The sequence below is a fragment of the Schistocerca piceifrons genome, chromosome 1 (genome assembly GCF_021461385.2).
Source record: "Schistocerca piceifrons isolate TAMUIC-IGC-003096 chromosome 1, iqSchPice1.1, whole genome shotgun sequence".
Lineage (NCBI taxonomy): Eukaryota > Metazoa > Arthropoda > Insecta > Orthoptera > Acrididae > Schistocerca > Schistocerca piceifrons.
Genome location: NC_060138.1, coordinates 1,134,455,198 through 1,134,476,291, shown reverse-complemented (window position 1 = coordinate 1,134,476,291; position 21,094 = coordinate 1,134,455,198). Strand labels below are relative to the sequence as shown.

The following is a 21,094-nucleotide window of genomic DNA, read 5'->3' as shown; positions in this document are numbered from 1 at the left end:
ACACATTTGCTGCCTGTAAACTTCAGTTAGGAGCTTGACTGTGCCTGTTACTTCTATGTTGTACACACACACACACACACACACACACACACACACACACACACACACACACAACACAATCACTTACAGAAAGTCTCTGTGGACTGATCTCAATGACTGTGGCATCAGGCAGTGGCCCATACGAGCAAGAGGCTCAATTTCCTTCTGAGGTACTCCTTCTAGTATAGCATCAATGGTGGCATTCTATGGATCTAAACTCTTCCCTATCTTCAAACTTTTCTATCTTCTTAATGTGTAAATTATTTATTTCAAACATTTCCATTTTCTAATTAGTTTTAAGTTTACCAGAATTTAAAGCTGTGACTTCATTAAAGTAATAAAAAAATCAAATAAACTTCATATTACAATTAAAGTACAATTATATGTAAAATTTCACACGGTGAAAACATGACCTATCTTAATCAAAATATCCACGGGTGTACTGCCGGTCTACAGCATCCAACGGGCACAATATTTCGGCAATCATACATGTCGCCATCATCAGGTGAACTGACAGACTGATCTCCTGTGAATGTGCCGGCACGGAGATCCGTACACTATGGCTGCTCAGAGGGAACTGGGTTCGGTCGCGGCGGCGGCCGATTTAAATACCCTCCACCCGCGCGGCACGATCCCTCCGCTGTCCGCGCCCCGCGCCTTGGTTGCGCGGTGGAACAGACTGCGACGGCGTCTGAGATGACGTCGGAGTGATGGCTCTGTCCGCCATGGTCATCACAACTATACGTTTGCTCGATTTACTCTTGATTAACCCAATCACTGGTTCCCAAGTCTTGCTAAGATTATAGCCACAGTCACAGTTTATGAGGTCGTCATTGGTGCGAATTTCGATGGCCTCTCTAACAACGCTGTCCCAGTATCTTGACGTCTGTACCAGAATCCTTGTGCATTCATACTCCATAGCGTGATTTTCCGACAAACATTGTTCAGCGACCGCCGACTTGCTCGGATACATCAGTCGAGTGTGCCTCTGGTGTTCACGGCATCGATCCTCGACGGTACGCATCGTCTGACCAATATACGACTTGCCACATTGACATGGAATCTGGTACATGCCGGCCTTCCTCAAACCGAGGTCATCTTTGGTGCTCCCTACCAGTGCACGAGTTTTATTCGGAGGACAAAACACAGTTCTGACCCAGTGTTTCTTCAAAATGCGGGCGATTTTCCCAGAGAGTGTGCCTGTATATGGAATAAACGCAGTGCCTACCTCCTACCTCGTGATTTCATCCATATCCACAGGTTGTGCTGTAGTGGTTGGGCGGAGAGCACGTTGAATCTGCCACTCTGAGTACCCATTTTTTCGAAATACAGTTCTCAGATGTTCCAATTCCTGGGGTAGACTCTCTGTGTCAGAGATAGTGCGCGCCCTATGTACTTGAGTTTTAAGTACCCCATTCCTCTGTGAAGGGTGGTGGCAGCTGTCTGTCTGTATTTGCATGCCCCCACTTCGCTAACCTTCTGCACCCACATTTTCTACTCAAGTCTCCCTTTCCTTTGCCATGTCACACGTATCCACAGAAATTTATCCAAGCGGGGGCAAGATTCCAAATGTTCCATGTTTTAAACAATTGATTAGTTGAGTTTGAGAACATGTTGTGCCCCAAGAAACAAATTTGACATGAAGTACTCACAGCTCATTCTATCTTAAACATTTGCTAGTTATCCAGTGAATCTTTTGTAAGGCAGATTGCTGCTGTACCTCGAAAGTAAGCATATTTCATTACTGTATCCAACGTATATCTTTGTATATTATTAATATGAACATGGATGAATGAAACTTGCGAAAACACCCATCAAATTGGTTGATAGAACCAGCCCTTCACTGCCTACGACTTAACCAAACTAGTATTTGTCTCCCATGTTTTGCATGTGATGGTGCAGACATGGCAAATGGATTATGGAACTCTTAAATCTATGGCTGGATGCTGCGCTGGGTTGTACCCAATAGTTTATGAATCATATAGTTTAAGAATGTCTAGACACCTTTTCATTCTTTATTCAACTTTTTATCCCTCTCATCAAGTGCAGAAATTTCTATTTCTTCTGTATTTGCGCTTGCAGATGAAGTATAGGTGATTAAACCTACAGTATAACAAGACCGTATCTTTCATACTCTACTACAATCGCTCTACCGTGTAAAACTGAATGTAGTCTCAGCAACCTTTGATCAGTCAAATGCAAACTTACTGTTGAGATTAAGATTTACGCAAGCAAAAGGGCTGCTCTTGTGGGCACTGGGGATGGTTGTGGAGAATGTAAAATGCAGCCACGTTTATACTGTGCTAGATGTTGGATCTGTCCATTTCGGTAGCTCACTAAGGACTGTATAAGGAAGCGACAGAGAAAAGAATGGGTGCTCTATTTCCGCAATGCTCTGTAAAATTCACATTTCCCAAGACAGTAAAATAATGCCGAAACAGCTGCCATCACAAAAAAATTATATAATTTACTGTCAGCAGTCTTGGCAATCAAACAATCAGCAGTCTTGCCAATCAAACAATGTAGTGTGTACTAGAGACATTGTGTTACCCCTTGCATGCGGCTGAGTAAAATCAGACACAGTAATTTCCAGAAATATGTGAGAATTTTGAACTTAGTGCTCCCTTGACCCCCCTCCACAGACACGTAAGGGGAAAGGGGGGGGGGGGGGACTGGTTGTTGAAAAGATATGTTCCTACACCTAAAATTTTAGAAATATGTGCTGGCAATATCTACAGAAATCCGATTGTGGGGAACGCTCCGAAAAGATCCATGAAGGAAAACCCAAGTTCAATCAAATTTTGAGCATTATATATCAATTTGGGAGCCACAACAAATTGGATTAATTAATACAGAAGAGCTGCATGGTTCAGCACAGGTTCTGGAGTGAGTCAAGAAACATTACTTCTTCCCAAATAGATCTCTCATAATAATCATGACGGTAACACCAGAGAAACCTGAGCTTACACTGAGATGAGCCCACAGTCTTTTTTCAACTCGCCACCTGCAGACGAAATAGGAAAGACTGGGAGACAATACTGTAATACTATGTACCCTCTACGACAGACTTCAAGGTGAGCTGCGCAGTATACATGTTTATGTAAATACAGCTGTTCTCATGTAAATGCAGATGTTTCATGGACCTGAATTTAGTCAGTTGCCTTTTTTTTCTTTTCTTTTTTTTTTTTTTAAGCCAATATGAAAAATGACTTCTAGAAGAAAATCTGTACAGCATATTTATATCTGATCAATACAAAAAAGCTTTCATTCACTTTTACAGATATCTTTTATCGTAATTCAAAAAGAATTCTTATGTACTGGAATTCTAACTTGGAAACTTTCACAGGCAAGTCTGTATATAACAAAAACTTCTTGTACGGTTTGTATTAAACTAAGGAACGAAATGCTTACACAGCTGCAGAGATGGCTTCTTTCTGACGTAGATATAAATGGTTGAACAGCTTCACTTTGTGCTGAACATCTACAAGCCCTTGCGCTACTTTCGAAACAGGACTCGCGGTACCGCTCTTGGCTGGTGCTTGTTGCTGGAATGCGATATGCAAAAGATGAGAAGAAGAAAAATTGTAAACTACAACATTCTTAAAACTCTAGCTGTATTTCATTCCATAAACGAAATGTTACTAACATCTATAATACAATCAAATATCTAATTACAAATATTTCTCAATCTTATTACGATTAAATACTGATAGAATGTGACAAATTAGTATCTGCATCTACACTCTGTGAACTACATGAATTGAATGGCAGAGGGGTACTTCCCATTGTATCACTTATGAGGACTTCTTCCTATACCATTCACAAACTAAGCATGAGAACAGTGATTGCTTAAATGATTCAATGGGCACTGTAGTTAGTCTAATCTTGTCTTTGCTGTCTCTACAGGATGATTTGATGACTATGTTGTACTTCCAGAACCCTCGCTTACAGTATCTCCACTTTTACTCTCAAGACCTCTTCAGGTGGCTTTTCTTGGACAGTTGAAGAGCTATTATGAAAGTGGCTGCTATTACACATTGATCAGAAACATCCACACAGCAGGTCCCATGTAACCAAAGTAATTAGTGGTATCTGCTCTTTTTTATGATAATGCCTTCTTTATGGATTTCTGAAAAAATATTGCTCAACGAGTTTCCGATCACGTGTCTACGTGTGCATGTGCACGCCCGAGTGAACACCGAACATATGAAAAATGAACGCAGATCATGCGTTTACTCATGACCTTACAGCGAACATTGGAACCCCCAACTCTGAATTCCCCTCCTCTCACTAAGGTTTATCTATTATCATTGGAATATTTAATTCTGGTGGTAACATGCACCTGAGAAGAGGTTACAGCTTCTGTCAACACATTGGAAAACCACATTATCCTCACAACTCTGAATGTGACTTGGCATACATATTCTAATATGAGTAAGGTCTGCAATATTAAATGACCTTTCATTGTTTTGACTCCATTCAGATGCAGAACACATGCACATTCTTGAAAGGAAATTATTTTTATTGCAGTGCTTTGAGCACAAATAGAATGTACAAATAACTAATTACAAGATAAAATCATCATATGCATAATAAGGGTTCTTACAGTCAAACTATTATTTATCCAAAACAAGCTCTGACAAGACAACAGCAGGGTTTCTAAAGTTTTATAAGCAATTTCATAATAACTTTCTCATTTATGACACAACAGAACAACAAAACAGGATTCCTACCTTGTCTCTGGAAATCTTAGGTGGCTTGTCAGCCTTGCTTTTACTTTCCTCTTTCTGATCTCCCGATTTACGCTGCTGATTCTGTAATTTGGCTGCTCTCTGTGCCTCCTACAAAGTTTTTATGAAAAGATTAAATAGTAAGATTCTTTTAATTTGTAATGCAATAAATATAATGTGAACATGCATGAAGTATACAGTCCCACAAATTTAGAACATGAACAATATGATGGAAGACAACTATTGAATGAAAACATATAATCAACATATAAAAAGAGGCACTGAGTAGCAGATAGGCATGTAACAACAGAGGATGGAGTGGTGAAGGAGAGGGGGAGGGACGGGGGAGAGGGAGGGGGAGGGACGGGGGAGAGGGTGGGGGGGGGGTGATGGAAGAGGGAGGGGTAGGGGGAGATGGAGGGGGACGGGGGAGAGGGAGGGGGACGGGGGAGAGGGAGGGGGCGGGGGAGAGGGAGGGGGCGGGGGAGAGGGAGGGGGTGGGGGAGAGGGAGGGGGCGGGGGAGAGGGAGGGGGGACGGGGGAGAGGGAGGGGGGAGTAGGGTAGGAGAGGGGGAGGGGAGTGCGGTGGGAGAGGGTGGGGGACAGCGCGGTGGGAGAGGGGGGGGAGTGCGGTGGGAGAGGGGGGGAGTGCGGTGGGAGAGGGGGGGAGTGCGGTGGGGTGGGAGGGGGGAGAGTAAAGCTGCTGCTTAATACCTTTCACAACTTCAAACTACTATTTCAGTTCTATCCAAGATATTCCCACTACCATATTAAAAACCAAATGCAAATAGAGAAACCTAGATTATAGGAAATGATAATGATATATATTTAAACATAAACTATTATTAACCTCTGAGACCTGTAGATTCTTTGTCTGACGAGGAGGCAAAAGTTGGATGAAATGGGGTTGTTCAGGGTGGAACCAGGACCACTGGTCAACAGACACGCCAACACCCACAATACATTACAAGTAATCAATTTGCAAAATTGCAGACATGAGTTCTCCTCAGCACTTGTCTTCAAGGGCTTGAATTTAGAAATAACCATGCACAAATCTAAAAAATGGGGGAGTGAGGGAAGGATGGCTGCCGGCTATTACAAAGGAGGCACATGGGATAAAGAATAGGGATGTTGCACCAGTGAGCTTGTCCTATATGCTTTTCTAATTACTTGCCACATTTTTCTTCCAACAGACAAAATATGTGCTTCCCTTTTAATGGTCCAAAAGATTGATGTTTAGTATATATTTCCTCCCCCAATAAGTATCCCAGACTTTTACATCTATGTCTGTACTCCAGAAACCATCTTAAGGTGTGTAGTAGACAGTACTTTGGGTAGTATTCTCATCCCTATCTACCCTTTTCTTTCCCATTTGCAAATGGTGTGCAGGAATAATGAATGACCTGGCACTGTGCATGAGCTCTATTTCTGTGATTTCCCCATTACAGCAATTTTGCAAGATGAATCAGAGAGTAACTAATATGTTTCCCAACTTCTTGGACCACACACTTTTGGAGTTTTAACAGTAAACACTGCTGTGATGCATATTGTCTTGCTTGTGGTGTCTATGAAAGATGTTGGATGGGCATTTCATGCACACACACACACACACACACACACACACACACACACACACACACACACACACCTACCAAATGAAACTGTGATGAAACTCTTTTTTCCCTCTGTATGTTCTCTCTCTCCTCTATAAGTGTTCGAGGTTGGTAAGTAATGCTAAAAACTCAGTCAAATTCGGGTTTTCCAAGTTGCTTCATTCTTGGATGACTTTTATTTATTTATTCCAAGTGATCTGATGGTACACAGTGTGTTGCAAATGTCGGAAAATATCAGTTAACACTGTTAACATATAGTATCATAATGTATTATATTGCTCATTGTTTTCAATTTAACACAGATAGCAAGATTACTGTTCTAAGTACTCATTTACAGAGTAAAAACAGTGACACAACAAATATGACTTCACGGCTTTGCTAAATTTTATGTTGTCTTTGATAGACTTAATACTAGTGGGAAGATTGTTGAACAGTTGGAGGCCCATGTGGAAAGCTCCCTTTCTACACAGTTGAGTGTTTGTGCATAAAACATGCAGATTTGAGTTTTTCCTGGTGTTATGTTTACGTATTTCATTATTTTTTACAACTCTGGAGTCAGTTGGCACTATGTGGTTCCTGAAAAATTTTAGAGTCTCGAGAATGTATAGGCAAGGCAGTGTAAGGATTTCCAACTTTCTGAAGATGGGTTTGCAGGAGTCTCTGGGTTTGCTCCCAGTAACAATCCTCATTCCTCTCTTCTGGATTTCTTAGGGTTCATTCAGTGGATCACAAACTGGTGTTTGCATTTCCTAGAACTAGTTTATGGAGTCATTCCACTTTAGGTCACTACAGACAGTTACTGTACGATAGTTTACAGATTTTATTGTTCGAGTGATTGATAACCAATAGTGTCACTGAAATATAACAGGCTTTTCTATCTATTTATGTGTTTTATGTTACATTTACTTCCTGCAGCAAGTGTCATTCCTTGGCATGCCTTCCTGCATTTCACTACAATTTTATGGTATTGTAACTTTCCTACATACAACAGCATCATCTGCAAAAAATGTACCAACTGTAATTCCTATCTCACCAGTAGATAAGCAGATCTGCTCCATAGTATGAGCTCATATATTTGTCTTTTACACTTCACATATAAAAAGGAAACAAGATTATGTTAATCCCTTGACTGGGGAGGACTGCCTGTGTGATGCTTTTGGGGCAGTTAACAATTACAACAGTTAGTTCAATGACACAGCTGCTGTGGTTCAACTGTTGCAGAAGTTTTTTGAGACACATGCTTGCTTACTGAATAGTAGCAGTTGTCTTCAGTATTATGTTAATGATAATTCTGCTGCAGATTCTCTTCGCAGGTTTCCAGTTGCTTTAATACCAACTGATTTCAAATATTTTAGAATTTTCTCCTCTTAAAACATATGGGTCGTTAGCAAAGTGAACTTTTTCCTCTACAGTAGTGTATATTGACATGAAAATTCATGACAGATTTAATCTATAAGCTGAAATGGGACAGAGAGCTTCTATACAGTTGGGAAGGAAGAAGAGAGAGTTACTGACAGAAGGAAACTGTGGGGAGGGTCACAAATCATTAACAGTAGTTTGTTTAAACAGCCTAATTCACCAAATATCACAGGTATATAATTTTTGATTCTTAAATGAGACTATCTTTTCTTTCAATGCTTTTGTTGTGGAATTAATGGTACCTCAAAACAAGTGTGGACACCAGGGCATGTCACTGTTTTAAAACAGCAACATACAGCAGATATTTTAATTTTGGTTCAAATTAAAACATAAGCATTTGATTGTTGCTGCTCATTAAATCATTAATGCACTCAGTGTATTGTAAGTCAGATCACACAATCTTTCTGGATCAGTTAATACTGTGTTCATAAGAAATACAAGATATTAATAATTTGATAATTTCACAGGACTCAATTTAGTTTTGCAAACAATTAATGTATTCATTTTGTGTAACCACATTTTCCTTTCCACATCTTAGATTGTGGTATTTCACCATCATCAGTTTTACTTTTGGGAACAATCAAGACTCAGCAGCACCCTCATTTAGCAAACATTGGGCATGATAATTAAGCTAAGGCATCCAGAATGCTTGGCATCCAGAGTGGTTGGATAGCTCAGTTGGTAGAGCATTTGCCCGCGAAAGGCAAAGGTCCCGAGTTCGAGTCTCGGTCCGGCACACAGTTTTAATCTGCCAGGAAGCTTCATATCAGCGCACACTCTGCTGCAGAGTGAAAATCTCATTCTGGAAGTTTCAAGCTAAGGCATAGCTGTGGAGGAAGTATCAAGTATATTGCTACAAATATTCAGGTCGCATCTGGTGAATTCTTGCCCACACACTACTGAGGACTCCTAGATAATAATCAGATTAAGATATTTGACCTTCTGATGTTAACATAACAGGCACTCTATGCAAACATACTTAGGATTTTAATTCCTTATGTTACACAACATTATGCTATGTTGCTTTGTAAACAGTTCACATTGAAATCACCAAGTCTTGATACAAGCACTTTTGATTCTTAACACAACCACACAGACAACTTTCATTTGCCTAAGTCTTTGGCAAATATTTGCCGAAAAACATTTTTTGGTATCCTTGGAAGTTGCCTAATGAATCTTGAGCCATTATTTCTGCCAGATGCAAGCATTCTGAGATTTTTTGAGGCAGCTGACATGTTATTGGTTCTGTGCTCATGTAATTCCTTAATTCTCCTCTGTACCATCACAAAATACAGCATATGATACAAAAATGTTTCAATGAATGGATCAGTCACTACCGAACAAATTTTCCATCATTCCAATGTTTCTTAGCCTGTTTTGCTTCATTTCAAACAAAATTTGGAATTTATTTGCTATTCAAATGCCATTTCCCAATGAGAGTGCTAAAACTGTTACTGCTCCACAACACTATCGATTTTTAAGATTGGGAATTCATGATGCTAACTGTTAGCACAAAATGATCTCATTTTTGCCAATTCAGTAGCACAGAGCCAGTTTGCTTAGAATGTCAGTACTGTAAAAACAGCAGAAAGTAGCACTCAATAATGGATGCAAATCACACCCATAATTCTGTTAGCAAACATTGGGGGGAGGGGGGTTAAATTTTCCAATGGTGAGGACATTTACACAGTGGTTCTTGAATGGCTCCTTGACCAAAAAATGAATCTCTGGCATCAAGGGGCATGTTCAGACTGCTGTTTACAGAGGCTCAGTGGCTATGTTGACAAAAATAGTGTTATGTGTCTGTGTCACTTTGAAGTGTAGGGTAACATTTAATAAAAGTTATTTGGAACCTTCAACATCGCAGCGCGTCAGCAATCGTCGGTTAATATATTAAAAAACTAAAAACCCGTCTCGATTATTCGGCCTGCCATGATAATTTTTAACTTTGTTTGTAAAGTCACCTCATATCTTATTAAGATAGTAGAATTGTGCCTACACCTAAAACTATATCTCTATGTAAAGGCTTTTGGGTTAAAGCAGATCGCTCACAGCAAAGCAGAAGTGTTAAGTTGTTGATAGCCACACACCAAAGAAAGAATACTTGCTAGCTTTCAGAGTAATCGTCTTCCCAACTAGAGTAAAGTAAAACTCACACGCACTGCCGACCCCCCCCCCCCCCCTCCATTCACACATCTATGCCCCTACATGGTGCAAGCAGGATGAAAAGTTCCAATGCCAGTGCTGTGAGGTAGGGTGGGTAGAGGGAGAAAGGAGAGAGGCAAGGAGAGGGATTGGGGGCAGGGGGGCTAGGGAGGGAGGGAGGGAGGGAGGGAGGGAGGGGAGGGGTGGTAAGTACATGGGGTAGGCATGTGATGTTCACTTGTCGAAGATGGTGTAGAGCTGAACATGCTGAAGGTGATGTGGGAACATGAGTTGGGAGGGGTGGCAGGATGGAGGAAGGGAAAACTGTTGGGTAGAGGGTGGGCGTGGGGGGGGGGGGGGGACATTGGGTTACTAGAGATTGACTTCAGAGCAATTACAGTATCAGAGGGCATTTTGCTAAGCTATCTCCCATCTGCATAGTTGAAAGGACCTGGTTGTGAAGGAAAGGATCCAGATGGACCAGGTTGTAAGCAGCCATTGAAATTGAATGAGGCCATTCACCCTACTGGACAATTGGTTGGTAGTCATGCAGGGGGGGGGGGGGGGACAAAAAACTGTGCAGTGTTTGCAGCAGAGTTGGTATGTGACATGGCTGCTTTCAAAGGTGACCTGGCTTCTGATGGGGTAGGATAAGTCTGTGACAGGCATGGAGTAGGAAGTGCTGGGTAGGTTGATTCGGCACGTCATCCACCATAGTCTACCACAGGGATTGACTAGAATGTTGTGGGGGTTTGGTGGGCGAGGAACACCACTTTAGGAGGGGTGGGAGGTACCTTAGGTAGGATAAAGGCTTCACCACTCTTGTGATGTGTTGCAGTGACTACTTAACAGAAAGCCACCACAAAACTGTCTAACTCCTCCACCTACAAGTTCTGCTATAGGCATCCCATCTGAGAAGTCCAATATACAAGCTCCAACCCCAACTGAAACTCATATGTCCTGACCAGAACCTCTCCCATGAGTATTCCTCCCTCTTCACCCCAACAACAGCCTGCACAACCAACTATTACGTGCTCCCCAAAATCCACAAGCCCAACACTCCCGGATGCCCCATTGTAGCTGATTATTGTGCTCCCACAGAAAGAATTTCTGCTCTGACAGACCAAAACCTTCAACCAAATGCCCAAACCCTAGCTGCTCACATCAAAGATACTTATCACTTCCTTTACCAACTCTCCACCATCCCCACCCATTTACCACGCACATCCCTACTCGTCACTGTTGATGCCATCTCCCTACACACAAACATCCCTCACACCAATAGCCTTGTTGCTATTGAACAATACCTCTCTCAATACCCTACACGCTCCAAAACCACCACCGCATTCCTTATACACCTTACAACTTTATCCTGACTCTCAGCTACTTTTCTTTTGAACGGAAGGTATGCAAACAAATGTGCAATGCAGCTATGGCGACTCTCCTATGCCAACACTTTTATGGGCTATCTAGAGGAAACGTTCCTAGCCCCCAAAAACTCTGTTCCCCTAGTCTGGTTCAGGTTCGCTAATGATATTTTCATGATCTGGACTCAGGGACAAGACATACTATCCTAATTTCTTCACAACCCCGACAGCTTCTTTCCCATCTGCTTCACCTGGTCCTCTTCAACTCAATGTGCCACTTTTCTGGACACTGACCTCCACCTCTGATGGCTCCAACCACACCTCTGTCCATATTAAACCCACTAATCACCAACAGTACCTGCATTTTGATAGCTGCCATTCTATCCTCTCTACACCCCCACAGAATCAGCTACAAAGAAGTGCCCCCATCATCCCCCACACAACTCCTGAGTTAAACAACAGAGTCATATCCTTTGTCAAGGTATTGATGAACTCTCAGCATCCCTTGAAATGATTGACAATCTACTCAAGATCCTTCCCACCCATCCTGAAGTGGTGTCCTCACTACCATCCATTCTACACGACATCCTAGTCCATCCCTAAGCCATTCCCGCTCCCAACCCTTTGTCACAGGAGTCATATACCTGAGGTAGACCATGGTGCAAGACTGCCCAATCCACCCACCCATCACTCCCTACTCCAGTCCTGTCACAGGCTTATCCTACCCCATCAGCGGTCCCACCACCTATGAAAGTAGCCATTTCCCATACCAACCCTGCTGCCACCACTGTACTGTTTTTTATGTCAATATGACTCAAACCAGTCATCAACCAGGATAAAAGGCCACTGCCAAACTGTTGCTAGTAACAAAACATGCCATCTGGTGACACAACATGCTCAATTTCAACCTCTGCTTCACAACCCGGGCCATCAGGATCCTTCCCTCCACGACCAGGTTCTTTGAACAACGCAGATGGGAGATATCCTTGCACCAAACCCTATGCTTCTGTAATGGTCCTGGTCTTAATCTCTGGTGGCCCAATGACCCCACACCATCTACCCAACAGTTTCTACTTCCTCCATCCTGCAACTCCTCCCAATTCATGTTCCCACGTCATCTTCAATGTGCACAACTCTCCTCCATCTCCGACAACTGAACATTACACGCCTACCCCACGTACCCGTCACCCTTCCATCCTGCATTCCTAGCTCGTAAGCTGGTTGTCTCTCTCTGAGTCACTAGTCACCCACCCCTAATACCCCCCCCCCTCCTACCTCCCCACCGCTCTACCCTATACTCACCCCACCCAACACGACCACCACCACAAACTAGTCCAGCTGCTGAAATGCAGCACTAGTACTGCTCATCTAGACAGAATTATGTACGAGGATAGCCATGTGTGAACAAGTGTGTGTGTGTTTCTTTTTCTTAACTTGAAAAATGATTACTCCAAAAGCTAGCAAGTTTCCTTTCTTGTGTGTGTGTGTGTGTGTGTGTGTGTGTGTGTGTGTGTGTGTGTGTGTTGACAACTCAACACTTCTGCTTTTTGGTGAGGTCTGTTTTAATTAAAAAGCATTTACATTCTATCAGAACTTTCCAAAAACTATATCTCTAACCACTTAAGCTTCCCAAGCACCACTATTACACTCCTGTGTGGTCTATACTGACTGGCTGCAATTCCAAAAGCATCCTTCGAATTGCTTTGATGCTCTATTTTCAACCCAATTGATTTTTTGTCTTCATTCTTCCAACTGGTTTGATGTGGCCCACCGCAAATTCCTCTCCTGTGCTAACCTCTTCATCTCAGAGTAGCACTTGCAACCTACTCCTCAGTTATTTGCAGTATGTATTCCAATATTGCCTTCCTCTACAGTTTTTACCCTCTACAGCTCAGTCTAGTACCATGGAAGTCACTCCCTCATGTCTTAACGAATGTCCTATCGTCCTGTCCCTTCTCCTTATTGGTGTTTTCCACATATTCTTTTCCTCTCTGATTCTGCGCAGAACCTTCTCATTCCTTACCTTAACAGTCCACCTAATTTTCAACATTTGTCTGTAGCACTCAGTCTGAAATGCTTCGATTCTCTTCTGTTCCTGTTTTCACACAGTCCATGTTCCACTAAAATACTCCAGATGTACATTCTCAGAAATTTCTTCCTCAAATTAAGGCCTAGGTTTGATACTAGCAGACTTCTCTTGCCATTGCTAGTGTGCTTATAGTGTCCTCCTTGCTCCGTCTGTTGTTGGTTATTTTGTTACCTATGCTAAGTTTCTCGCTTTTCTCATGTATGCTACTTCTCATTACTTCAATCTTTCTTTGATTTACTCTCAATCCATATTCTGTACTCGTCAACTGTTCATTCCATTCAGCAGACCTTGCAATTTTTCTTCACTTTCACTCAGGATACCAATGTCATCAGCAAATCATATCACTGATATCCTTTCACCTTGAATTTTAATTACACTATTGATCCATTCTTTTATTTCAATCATTGCTTCTTTGATGTACAGATTGAACAGTAGGGGTGAAAGACCACACCCCTGTTTACAGGTCCTATTGATTAGGACTCATAATACTTTGGAGCTGCCTGAAAGTCCACCACCACACATAATCTTACAAGTGCACTTTCTCGATGTTCTCCTTCAATCTTGTTTGTGTTCTTGTACTTCTCAAACAACTAGGAATCTCGTTAAAGACTGGAGCTCAAGTATTGATTACCAGATTGAGCAGGTATCCTATAGAAGAGTATTTTTGCAGGTCTTCACAACAGCATTTTTCAGTTCACATGCACTTAGTTGCATCAACATGGCAAGATTCAGTTTGACAAATGCTGAAATTGCTCAAGAGTTATCACATAATTTTGAGGATAGTGACATTGATTTTTCAGAAGGTGGAGTTGCAGACAAATCTGTAAATAAAAAAATATGTAATCACCGAGTTAATCTCAGTATGATTACAGGGAACATATTTTCAGGAGTGCAGCTGCCTGGATGTTCCATTATTCTCCATAAAGAACCCAATAGTATTGGATTGTAAAATTACTGATACACACCAGGAATGTGTTATATCACTTAAATGCTTACATACTAGGCTAGGAAGTAAAATGAAATAGAACAAATTTGAAAACAGCGGTAGGGAATGGGAAAGCTAGGTCTGGATTTGCTGGGACAATCTAATGCAGCTATTAATGAAACTGCATACCACAGAAAAATGTGATATAAATAGATAGATAAAAAATCTATACAACAAGCACCGGGAGGATAAAACACATAAAAGTTAAGGAAATGTGCAAGCTTTTAGAGTCAGTGACTACTTCTAGTACAAGCTTTTAAGGGGAAGGAAGAAGGATGAAGGAAAAGGACTGGAAAGGCGTAAGAAATGGGAAGGGTTATGGAAAAGTCATCCATGACCACATGTCCAGGGAGACTTACTGGATGGGGTGAGAAGGAAAGACTGAATCAGTCTTTCTTTCTCATTCCATCTGTTAAGTCTCCCCAATCCACAGTTCTGACCACCTTTTCCGTAATTCTCCTCATTTCCTAAATCTCGCCACTCCTCGTTTCCCTTCAGCCCTTCCGTCAGGAGGAATCAGTGGCTCTGCAAGCTTGCATATTTCCTCAACATTTGTGTGTGTGGTTTCGGCACGGCTTGGTGAGTACATTTTTTTATCTCTACAATTATATTTTCAGAAAATAATTATTTTTGTTGATATAGACTAAAATGTGATCTATTCTTGAGTACTGTTCCAGTGTTAACACTTGGTGCTGAGCTGCAAAGTGCAGCCGAAAAATGTGGCTGTTTTTACTATGGTAACCCACTGAAGTTCTTAGTTTACTAGTAAACCTTAAATTAGAGGATCTGTGTGTTTCATTAATGTATTACTGGAATATAATTTGGTGTAATAAAGAGTAAATCTAGCTGTTATTTTAAAACTTTGCATAATCACATAGTTTCACAGAAAAACTCACATATTTTTTGCTCATGAAATAAAAAAGTAAGCACTAGATGTATACTACATTTAAGTACTTTATATTATTAATAAATGCAAAGAAATGATACAAAAAGATATACCTGCTTTGCTCTCCTTTCAGCTCTGAGCTCAGCTTTTGACTTTCCATCTGTACTTGGCGCTGCCACTGGAGTTTCTGTCTTCTGTTTCATTATAACAGACCTTTCCTTCACTTTTTCATCATCTGAAGCATTGATTCGTTTCTGTACTGGGACCGACTGTTGCGGCAACTTCCTTGCCTTGTGGTCATTAATTTGGGCCATTGCTGCCTGAATTCCTGATGCTACATCACTTGTGTCCACACAACTCGTGCCCTGCAGTGTAGGATGAACACCGTCAACTAATTTCAACGCATCACTGGTATTGGTTTGCTCACCTGCAACTCCCGATATGGGACTGTTACTGCCAGTCTGGGTGAGGGTCCGATTTGTGGTCTGTTGTGGAGTAGAAATTCCATCAACTAACTTCAAAGAGTCGCTTGCATTTGGGTGCTCAGTTGCAGCAGCATCTGTCTTGGACTCATTTGCAGAAGGTTTCAACTCGGACCAAGGTGATACATGCTGTGTGAGACTAATTCCATCAACAGATTTCACAGAAACATTCACATTTGTTCCCTCTGTGTGAGTAGAACTAGCAGTATCTATTTTAGGAACGCTACTCCCAACTTGTGAATGAGGCTGACCTGAATTCATCACTGAAGTGTGCAGCCCATCTGCTAACTTCACGGCATCACTGGTATTTGGTTTTTTGACAGCACTGGCTTTATGTCCACTGTTTCCAGCTTGCACAAGAGATTGACTTGAGTTGATCACTGCAGGATGAATGCTGTCGGCTAACTTTAAAGCATCGCTTGAATTTGGGCTTTGAGCAACGACATCTACCTTACGTTCAGTATTTCTAACCTGTTCATGAGGCTGACTTGAGTTGACAACTGTTGGATGAATACCATCAGCTAACTTCAAGGCATCACTTTTATTTGGTTTCTCACCTGCAGTATTTACTTTGGGCCTACTATCGTCAGCCTGTACACATGACTGACTCGAACTCATCGCCATATTTGAGGTTCCATCAGGTAACTTCTGTGGATCATTTGGACTTTGTTTTTCAGTGGCGGCAGCAGCAGCAGCATTTAGCTTGGAACTTCTGCTAGCAGCAACTTCAATATGTTGTAGCTGCACAGTGTTAGCTGCACTGGATTTCTTTATTTGTTTATTATCATCAACATTTGCTTGCTCGGCAGTGATACTGGATGTGGAAGCAGCATCATTTGTTTGTGCTGCAGTTGGCTGGTTCTGCGTAACTACCACCTTTGATTTTTTTGCTTGTTTAGCTAACTTTCTTGCCTCCCTCTCTGCCTTTATTTCTTCACGTGTTTTGTCTGTTTTTGGCATTGTGAGGGGTTCTGATGAAGACTCACTTAAACAATTATCTGCAGCACTTTTACCACAATCAGCCTCAACTAAACTTACAGGAGTATTTTTGATGCCCTTAGTACTTTCTATGGTAGTTTTCTCCTTTTTAGTCAACAAGGGGAGATTCTTTTTCTCGCACGATGAAACAGCTGTTTCTTTAGAAAATTCCTGCAACTCCAAAGGACTTTGCTTTAACTCACGTATAGAAATATGACTTTCTTTTTCCACACTTTTGCTAAAAACAGCCTTTTCCTCTAATAACGTCTTCTCGCACTTTTTATCAGTAAGTGAAAAATGCTCATTCACACAAAATCCAGATGAGTCTACACGACATGTAGGGCTCTTTGAAGTAATTATTGATGGTTTAGTATTCTGAATCTTCACGTGACTGTTATCACTCTCCTTTGATTTTACAGGTGCTGCACTGCAAATGCTGCTGGAAAGCACTGAGGAGGTCTTGCTGATGTTGAATATCTGATTGCTTTCTGCACTACTAGTGACTCTGTTTTCAAAGTTTGGACTGGTATATATGGGGCCACTTATAAGGACACTTCTCTGTAGTGAGAGAGCAGAGGGCAATTCCGTATCGCAAAGAGGATTTTTAATTATTTTACCTTCAGTTTCTGGAAGGAACGTGTGTACTCTTACATTTAAACTATCAGAGTTGTCTACTGAACTGGTTGGAAAGCCTTTACCTATAGGCTCCTTTTTTCTCTCATGTAAAATTCTAACTGTGTTTTCAGGCAAAAGTGTCTTCCCAGAAACTTTGGATGCAGTATCGCAGCTGGATGTTTCAGTACTTGCCGAACTTCGATTTGAAACAGTAATCTTCTTTTCCTTCTCTTTTGATTTGGGAAGTTTTGACACTGATTCAGTAACAGGTTTACCTTTCTCTACAGTATTGTCATTTCGACCCGATGACTTCTTTGCCTTATTTCCGCTATTCAGTGACAAGCTAATATCATTCTGTAAACCCTCAAATAGAATACCATTGCTGGTTTCTGAGGATAAAGGATTGTTTGAGCTTACTACAGCCTGTTTCTCTTTCTTCTGTTTTCTCTTGGTCGCTAAAATATTTTCTGACACTGATTTGGGATTTTCCGAAGCTGTACCATTTGGCAAAGTATTTCCCTGGGAATAACTGTTTCTCACAGCAGAACACAAATGTCCACCATTGTCATCTAAACATGTGTCCTCTGTTACTGGCCTTCTGGGTACAATGTGATTGCAAATATTATTGGTTTTGTGTGTGTTTCTTAAACTATCTGAATTCTGTTCAAACAAAAAGTTTCTAGTACTGATGTCACTAGACAAATTACTAAATTCAGTCTGTGAATTGCTGCTGTCATTTGCTTTCTCCTCAAGATTAGATTCACTATCACCACACTTCTTCTTTTTCTTCTTTCGGGACTTTGCTGGAACCTGTTTGTTTACAAGACCCAACACCTGCAGAATTCGCTTCTTCCTTAGTCTTCTTTTTTTTGCTTTACTCAATGGCACTTTTGATCCACTTTCATCAGATGATGGGACCACAGCATGTCCAGTCTCAAGGTCTTTAGGTTTTACTTCGTTTTTATTTGAGATATTTTGTTTCTCTGACAAGGACAGTGACTGAGCAGCATGGTCCTGGAAACACAAACCTATTTTTTCATTCGAAACACAAGTTTTTTTGGCGTTTCTTCTAGTCTTGGACACATTCTGAGTTAATTTATTTTCAGATTTTTTATCAACTGATGCCTTGCTTAAAGATGAATTCTCTATGGTTTGGGTAGGTACCAAGGGCCCAAGACCCTTCTTTTTTCTCTTGGCTTTCAATTCACAATTTTTTTCAATGTGTTTATGTTGATTTTCATTCTGCACTGTTGCTGACTTTTGCTTCCTTTTAACTGTTTCTCTCTGATGTTGCACGTCCTGTAACACAAAGATTGTGATCAGTAGTGAAACGACATTTTAAAAACAGCAACATGAACATAAATGTGATGTTACGTAAGATGCAAGGTTTTAACAAAGGAAAAATAATATATCTCACTCTAAAAATGATTTTATTAATAATAATAAATAAATAAAAGAGATCTGTTTATTTTATGGAGATAACGGATATGAATAACTCGTGTGTGTGTGTGTGTGTGTGTGTGTGTGTGTGTGTGTGTGTGTGTGTGTAAAAATAAATAAGTATCTGAAACAAGTGGAAGAAGGTATCACTCTGCTAGGTGTGTGTCACCATCCACACTTCATAGTTCTATGCTTTTGAAGTCTCTCCCTCTTGCTATATCTTTCAACCTTGAAAGTTTAGTTTCTGAGTACAATCAACACTGTTAATTTTATTATTATTATATTATTTTAATGATGTCTGAGGTAGTAGCCAAAGGTTTGAGGAGCAACAGACTATTGACGCAGCTGATCCAGATAATGCAGTTAAAGCTAGCGACGTGAGACCCATATAACTCAAGAGTACAATGTTACTGATGTGCGGAACTCTCCTTATAGTTTAGTTACCGCCACATCAAAACAAACAGTTACAAATAACTGTACACCTGTACACATTTAAAATAGAATGAGAAAATGATAGAAATGCAGGGCATTCATGGCATAAAAAAGTCACTATCTATGCTACAATTCAGAACTTCCCTCTATTGCTTCCCATTTATACACCTATAAATGTATTGGGTACCATTACAGGGGTTGGGAGGGCTCAGATTTTGCAGCAAAATAATTGCGGTCTGACTTTGAGTTTCACTTTGTGGAACAGAATCTCAGGATAGTGACTAAAATAAAAGAAATAATTTTGTCGTAGAGAGTGCCAAAATTCAACAACTTGATATACCATATTTCCTCCATCTTTGTGAATCTATGTATGTGTGTCAGTGCCACCTCCAGCTTAGTCATCCCCTGTTTCTAACCTAGCTCTCAAGCACTACTGAACATTGTAATGATTTATTACTAATGCCAGGAAACACTAAGCAAAAGAAACAGTCTTGGAGTGATGCAACTGTTTCATACAAATTATCTAGCAGGCTAAATTTTGCTCCTTTGCTTTAAGCAAATTTTAATAATAATAATAATAATAATAACGAAGAACTTTAAGGCACCCCGGCTGTCGTAGATTCATGTCAGCACACTATGAAGATGAAGCATCTACATAATATTGCACCAAACTTGTATTTTGCCAGTTGACCTACATTCCTAATCTACCACTATCTTCATTACTACTGACAGCAACTGCTTGAAATTACTACAAAAAACTAGGGAAAGACTATTTTGTACATATCTGAAGGCTTGGTTTGGTGTTTCTAACATCTTGTGGTGTATGAAAGTACACCTGGGCCACACAATTAATAAAAAGAATGATAATCCACTCTTTCTTGGTCACTGCTCCTTGAAATAAAGTAGACTTCAAATCAAAAATTTTCTATAAACTGCAAAACAATGTGTCTTTTATATCTAAGTAACAATGGCACAACAAGTAATACATTGTTGTTATAATTTAGATCAGTAAAAATTACTCCAGTGAGAAACTTAACTGGAATGTGTAATACATGCAACATGTAATTTCAATTAAATCAGTATAGTCCTATGATAAGTGCGATTACAAACTGTTCCACAGTAAGGTTCATTGAGCCCTTTTGAATGGTTTCTGTCGAAGCTGAGGTTCCCACAACATTCATCTGATTCTTGGAATGATTCTCCTGAATCTCTTCCCAAGGCATATTGCTTGATGACAGATAAAAATGAAATTTAATTAAATAAATAAATCTCTGAAACTAGGCCTGAATCAAAAATTGTTTCACTCACAATGCCACAAAGCACAAGTTTCTCATCAATGATCGAAAATAACAATATTGTGAAAATGATGGATTGCTACACACACTATGTTGGAGATACTGAGTTGCAAACAGGCAAAACAAAAAGACTGCTAAACAAATAACCTTTCAGCCAAAAGAACTAATTCTGGAGTAGAAACACACACACTCTCTCTCTCTCTCTCTCTCTCTCTCTCTCTCTCTCTCTTACACAAACACAACTCACACCACTCTCTCTGGCTGCCAGGGCCAGGCTGCGAGCAATTGTGCATAATGGGAGAAGCAATCTGGGTGGTGGGGGTAAGGAGAAGGCTGGGGGCGGGGAGGGGGTCGGTAAACTGCTGCTTGTAGGAGCATACAGGGATGAGGTGGAGAGCGGGTAGGACAGCTACGTGTAGTCGGGAGGTTAGACAGAGGATGGAAGGGAGGAGGGGGAGGGGAAAGGGAGCGGAAAATGAGAAAAGTAAAAAGACTGGGTGCGTTGCTATGTAGAGTTCACGCCTGCACAATTCAGAAAAGCTAGCATTGATAGGAAAGATACAGATGGCACAGGTTGTG

General features: G+C 40.9%; 1 protein-coding gene and 1 non-coding gene across 5 annotated transcripts in view; one reads left to right on the top strand and one right to left on the bottom strand.

The window, feature by feature from the left end:
- The window catches only part of LOC124780558, a 110,460-nt gene that overhangs the window by 71,551 nt on the left and 17,815 nt on the right, over positions 1-21,094 (bottom strand). For all 4 annotated transcript variants that reach the window (XM_047253791.1, XM_047253789.1, XM_047253792.1 and 1 more), the window contains exons 3-5: positions 15,387-18,647; positions 4,773-4,880; positions 3,451-3,584 (exon numbers count right to left, since the gene is read on the bottom strand). In XM_047253791.1, coding sequence (XP_047109747.1) covers positions 3,451-3,584; positions 4,773-4,880; positions 15,387-18,647 — 3,503 coding nt within the window. The remainder of the gene's footprint in view (positions 1-3,450; positions 3,585-4,772; positions 4,881-15,386; positions 18,648-21,094) is intronic.
- Trnas-cga lies at positions 8,465-8,539 on the top strand. Its single transcript has one exon. It is a non-coding gene; the product is annotated as a tRNA-Ser (tRNA).